The 6,198-nt window shown below is 33.4% G+C and overlaps 1 protein-coding gene across 1 annotated transcript; it reads left to right on the top strand.

Annotated features, from left to right (window-relative positions):
* The first annotated feature begins 2,511 nt into the window (after positions 1–2,511).
* LOC120074691 (monodehydroascorbate reductase, seedling isozyme) lies at positions 2,512–5,795 on the top strand. The gene is made up of 10 exons (XM_039027906.1): positions 2,512–2,671; positions 2,937–3,008; positions 3,467–3,518; positions 3,643–3,723; positions 3,814–3,932; positions 4,026–4,245; positions 4,364–4,482; positions 4,854–4,979; positions 5,053–5,191; positions 5,278–5,795. The coding sequence occupies exons 1-10, from the start codon at positions 2,618–2,620 to the stop codon at positions 5,601–5,603; spliced, it is 1,308 nt and encodes a 435-aa protein (XP_038883834.1). The 5' UTR covers positions 2,512–2,617; the 3' UTR covers positions 5,604–5,795.
* The last annotated feature ends 403 nt before the right edge of the window (positions 5,796–6,198 follow it).

The following is a 6,198-nucleotide window of genomic DNA, read 5'->3' as shown; positions in this document are numbered from 1 at the left end:
GTATCAATTTTAAACCCTGAAACCTGGGAGTTGTATCATTTTAAATTCTAAATTAATAATTGAATCAATTTAAATTTGAAATTTTTACAAGTGTATCAATTTAAACCCCAAACTTTTATAATTCTATTAATTTAAACATTCAATTATGTTCTATTTTGATACAATTATGAAAAATTAGGATTGAAATTGATATACTTATGAAAGTCTAGAATTTAAATTGATACACTTATAAAACTTCAATTTTTAAATTGATACAATTATTAGTTTGAGATTTAAATTGATACGACCCTTAAAGTTTAAGGATTAGATTGATACCACTCTTAAAATTCAAGAGTGCATCCTTTTATTTTCAGGAAAGAAATGTAAAGGACTATTGGAGAAATTTTAGAAATATGTTCACAATGTATCTTATTCTTAAATTATTATTATTACTACTTTTAATGAAAATTAACTTTAAAGTTATCGTACGGGCTGGTTTAAAGATATAAGTTAGGAGAAGATTGAGAGAAGGTATGACCAAAATAGTTTTTTAACAGATCCATATATATTTAAAAATAATTAAAAAAAGTTAATTATGTTTCTTTAAAAGAAATTGAACATGTACAACATTACATTGGGTACATGCATGCTACCCACAAACAATGGGCATCATTATTTATTAGGGTATAATTTATAGAGCCATCACTAATATATGTGGGAAAAATTTGTAGCTCATTTTGTCCATATCTCAATTCCATTGACTTTTCTTCTTTATGGTTTTAAATGGAATGTTTCTAGGTTTTGTGTCTCCCCTAATTCTATCATTAATGCATTTAAAATACTCTCAAATCCAACTCCAAAAATATTTTCAAAAAACAAAAAATCCAACTAAAACATATCTCACTTTTCTTTATTATTCTTCTGTCTACCCTAATGGACTAACTATTTTTTGGATCCCAATGCTATTGCCACATAAACCTTCAAATGGGCTAAGGATCCAACTTGGGTTTTGTTCTTGGAATTGGTCATTTACACCAATTTCTTTTCATCTAGCCTCTTAGGCCCATTCAATTCAAAAGATTTTGGGCCCATCCCAAAGTTGTAGCATTTGCTTCCAAATCTTGGCTCCTAGAATAATCCCATTATATAAATTAATTACATTTGAATTTGTTTCATAACATTTATCAAAATCATTGGCATGTTGGGAATAATTTTGTCCTTTATTACAATTCAGGTCAAATTAAGTAGTTAGGTGTAAAGTGATGTATTCTTTTCGTGTAGGTGTGATCTAAATTACAAAATTAAAATATCACAATCTAATAGTGGATATATATTTGAATAGATTTTGGTATAACAATTCAAGTCGAAGTGGTAGATTTTTTAAGTATGGTGTGATCTAGACCATCAATCTGAAACATAGAATCTAAATGTGGAAATATGCTTGACCAAATAATTAAAGAATGTTCGAGTTAAAGTGGTTACACGATGAAGCGATGTATTGTTTTATGCATGAATATGATTTAAACCATACATAAGAAACATCCTGATCTAATTGTGGAGATATACTTAAATGGACAATCATGTCCTTTGCCCTTTAAATATTCATAAATTCCTATTTTGTTTTTTTTTTTTTGACAGATATTTACAATTGTGCAGATCAAACAATGTAAGTAATGCTATTTTGTTAAGTAGTGTATAACTTTTTAACCTTTCATTTTTTAATACTAAAATGATAAATATCACATATATCAAATGGGTTGTGACCTAGTATAAAAGAAAAACAATGAAACTGAAACAGCACAAATTTTTATGGTGTAATTTGATATAAATGGAGTGCTAATTTAATAAGTCGATGCTAAACAACTCAACTTCAATAGTAAACAAAATTAAAGTTTGTACATTTATTGAGAAATTCGATTATTTTCTCTTACTCTATCTTACACATATAAAGATGAACTCGATCTTACAATTCTACGTTTCAAAACAAACTTTATTAGCAAACATATTGCTTTATAACTCAACTAACGCTCCAAATACTGCATAACGACAAGGGCTAGAGTTGACAAAATTCCTCGTAAAGAGTCCTTGGTTTGATCGGGGATGGGGGACAAATCGAGAACCTTTTTAGAATCCCGTACAAAGACCGGGAGGATATCCTCAATTCCGATTAGATTTTAAAATACATATATATATATATATACTAGATATTTAACTTTTTTATATTTAATCTAACTTTTAATTTAGCCTATTCTAACCTAACTAATGTGTCTATATCTAAATCCAATCCTAATTTAGTTGATATTAGCCCATAATAGATAAATTCTCCCATCAGAGACGGAGACGGGGACGGAGAGCCCCGTCGTCGACGTTGTTACCAACCCTAAGAAGAGCTCGTAGCACTGATGCATCAACTATATTTTTACTTTTTTATTTATTTGTTTCCGACTCTTATCCAAAAACAAAAACATGGGATGCGTGGAATTAAGTACGGAGATTTTTGGAAAAATGTGTAGTTGGTAGCGATGAACGGCAAAGGGAGTGCCACGTCAAACTGAAATCATCCTTTTATTTTTGTCCCTGGATAAATGTTGCACCAATTTCCCACCAAACGTAGCTCCTTCTCCATTTACATTTAGCAATGGCAGATGATAAGACCTTCAAATATGCGATCGTCGGTGGTGGCGTTGCCGCTGTAAGTGTTTTTTCTTAACTCCTCCTCATTTTCTTCGTTTTTGACATTTGTTAGTTTAGTTTATGCCTTTTCATTTCAACGAACAAATATGGTGCAGAAATGTGGAAGAACAATGAATTATATAAAATCCAACAAATTTCAGGAATTCTATAAAACAATTTAACCCAAACCGATGTTTGATTGAACTCTGTCGTACAATTTGGTCTTCTTATATGCTACTCGTCATTTCTTCTTCGTCTTCTTAGGGATTTTTGTGGCTATACAGGGATATGCTGCTAGGGAATTCGTTAAACAGGGACTCAATGCAGGAGAGTTGGCAATTATATCCAAGGAGGCGGTACGTTTTCATATCCCTGTTTGACTCATGTTTGAGCAAGGCCTTTTATAGTTTCAAATATCACTTATTGGAAATTATTTGTATCTAATGAAACACTTGTTAAGATTATCCTTCCATTAAAGGGAATGAATTACTTGGTTTAATATTAGATAAACATGGCTTTCATCTCAAAATTACCTGATAATAAGAGGAGTAAGGACTTATGTATCTTAATAAAAGGTACGAGGTCTCTTCACTATTAGTGGGTTGGATCCCATTTTGTTTTTACCTAATACCCCTTTGGGATACATGGGTTGTAAAACCATATTAGATAAATATGAGGTTTCATCTTAAAACCAATTGATAATGAAAAAAGCAATAATTATGTATGTTATATTGATTATGAGGTCTCTTCAGTAGCCATTTGGCATCAATGCTTTCAACCCCTTGGTTATTATGTGCATCTTTCCTACTCTCAGGTTGCTCCTTATGAGCGTCCAGCTCTTAGCAAAGCCTATCTCTTTCCTGAGTGTGAGTTGCTTTCGACTGAACTTGAATTATATGTCATCATCGTTCTTTCTTCCACTTCAATGTGCAGGATAAAGATTTTCCAAATGGGTGCATGTTTCCATCTCATAGTTATTTGGTTTTGCAGCACCTGCTAGATTACCAGGGTTCCATGTTTGTGTAGGAAGTGGAGGGGAGAGGCTGCTTCCTGAGTGGTACAAGGAAAAAGGTGATCTTACTTCCTCTCTTATCATTTAATTGTTGACATTCCTTCACTCAGCAGAGTTTCAATGACTACCTAACCTATCAATAACTGCAGGGATCGAGTTGATTCTTAGTACAGAAATTGTTGAAGCAAATCTTTCTGCCAAGAGACTCAGAAGTGCTCATGGGAAAATTTTTAAGTACGAAAAATTGATTATTGCTACTGGTTCTACTGTGAGTATTCATCCTTCTTTTTTGCGAGAACATTCTAATTTATCTTCTTCTTGATTCCCATATATCTGACTTTAACTTGCCTGTTGCTTGAAGGTTATAAAATTGTCCGACTTTGGAGTTCAAGGAGCTGATGCCAAAAACATTTTCTATTTGAGAGAAATTGATGATGCCGATCAGCTAGTTGAAGCAATCAAAGCAAAGAAAAATGGAAAAGTGGTTGTTGTTGGAGGAGGATACATAGGCCTTGAGCTTGGTGCAGCGTTGAGAATAAACAACTTTGAAGTCAGCATGGTTTATCCTGAACCATGGTGCAGTAAGTAGATTTCTTACAATTCGTAGTCTTTATCTTTTCTTCCTCTTGCTTTACATTCCCATGACAATGTTCTCTCCGTTCTCAACTTTTACAATATCAATCAATTCTATTCTTGCAGTGCCTAGGCTGTTCACTCCAGAAATAGCTGCTTTCTATGAAGGTTATTATGCAAAAAAAGGAATCACAATCATTAAAGGAACAGTTGCTGTAGGCTTCACTGTTGATGATAAAGGAGAGGTACAATCTACGAGCACCATCATTTCCAACTCCCACCTGATTAAAGGCATTTGTGTTAGATGTTATAATATTAAATTTACTTTCATCCGTTAGCTTAAGTTTTTAGGTTAATCAAGGATTTAACATAGCATCAGATCAGGTGGTTGATGAAGTGCTTATGTTCAAATTCTTGCTATGTTATTTTCTTTCCAATTAATATTAATTTTCACTTGTCAGATTTTTTTCATATTTTAAGTCCACAAGTGAGGGGGAGTGCTAGATGACATAATATTAAATTTACCTTCATCCGTTGGTTTAAGCTTTTGAGTCAATCGGTGATTTAACAATTTGTAATGTGACTGAGGTCGTATGCGTTATCGAATGTCGTTCAGGTTAAGGAAGTAAAACTTAAAGATGGCAGGGTTTTAGAAGCTGACATTGTTGTTGTTGGTGTTGGTGCACGGCCGCTGACAAGCTTATTCAAAGGCCAAGTCATTGAAGAAAAAGGAGGCATTAAGGTGAATGTAACGACCAAGATTAACAAGTTACAACTGATACAATTTACTCGGCAGTTTTCTCCTTTTCTTGCAGACTGATGGATTCTTCAGGACGAGCGTTCCTGATGTATATGCCGTGGGCGATGTCGCTACGTTTCCTCTGAAGCTTTACAATGAGCTGAGAAGAGTTGAGCATGTTGACCATTCTCGCAAATCAGCAGAGCAAGNCCTCCCTCCCTCAAACACACACATTAGAAATATCAATATGTTGTCAAAATGCTCTTTGTTTAGGACCTTAAAAGTTTTATCATTTTATGGTAGGCCATCAAGGCGAGTGAAGAGGGCAAAGCCATTGAAGAGTATGACTATCTTCCATACTTCTACTCTCGATCCTTCGATTTGTCGTGGCAGTTTTATGGGGATAATGTTGGTGAAACAGTCTTGTTCGGAGACAACAGTCCTGATTCAGCGAGTCACAAGTTCGGATCATATTGGATTAAAGATGGAAAGGTTGTGGGAGCTTTCTTAGAGAGTGGGAGTCCCGAAGAAAACAAGGCCATTGCCAAAGTTGCTAGGATTCAACCATCAGTTGAGAACTCAGATCTACTCCTTAAGGAAGGCATCTCCTTTGCATCCAAGGTTTAAAGGCTTCTTTCCAGTCACCATTTACTGAATAAATAAGTTCTTGGACTTGATATTAGATCACTTTGGTTTCATATGTGATTCCTTCTTTACATCATGTATGTTATTGGAAAGTTGAGCTGAATCTGAAAACGAATTTTATCAAATGTTTTGAATAAAGTGTAGTGGGAGATTTCGTGGTTTGAAAGGCGAAAAGGAATGTTTAAAATGATTTTGGTTAAAAAAAATGAAGAACTTAAAAGCATAGATAGGGACACGGAGCAATTAGTCTGAACAAAAAATTATTTAATTTAATAGTATTCTATTAAAGGTTACTAATTCGATCCATTATTAAACTTAATAGTAACAATAATAATAATATACAGGTAAATAAACAAAGCCTCAAACATGTCCCATTTTTGTTTAAATTCATAATATTGTCACCCAATATAGAAGGTATGTTTTCTTTATATATTTTCCTCACATGTTCAAACTCAAGAAATATATATATATATATAGTCTTAGTTTCTCATTTTTTTCTTGAAGCTTCGAGTCTCCATACCTCTTCACATTACCTGTACTTGGAAAAAAAAGGCTTACTACTATTGTTTTTTTCCCC

Source organism: Benincasa hispida, chromosome 3, assembly GCF_009727055.1.
Source record: "Benincasa hispida cultivar B227 chromosome 3, ASM972705v1, whole genome shotgun sequence".
In the NCBI taxonomy this organism is placed as follows: Eukaryota; Viridiplantae; Streptophyta; class Magnoliopsida; order Cucurbitales; family Cucurbitaceae; genus Benincasa; species Benincasa hispida.
The sequence above is the reverse complement of the archived record's forward strand: the minus strand, read 5'-3'. Positions and strand labels throughout refer to the sequence as shown.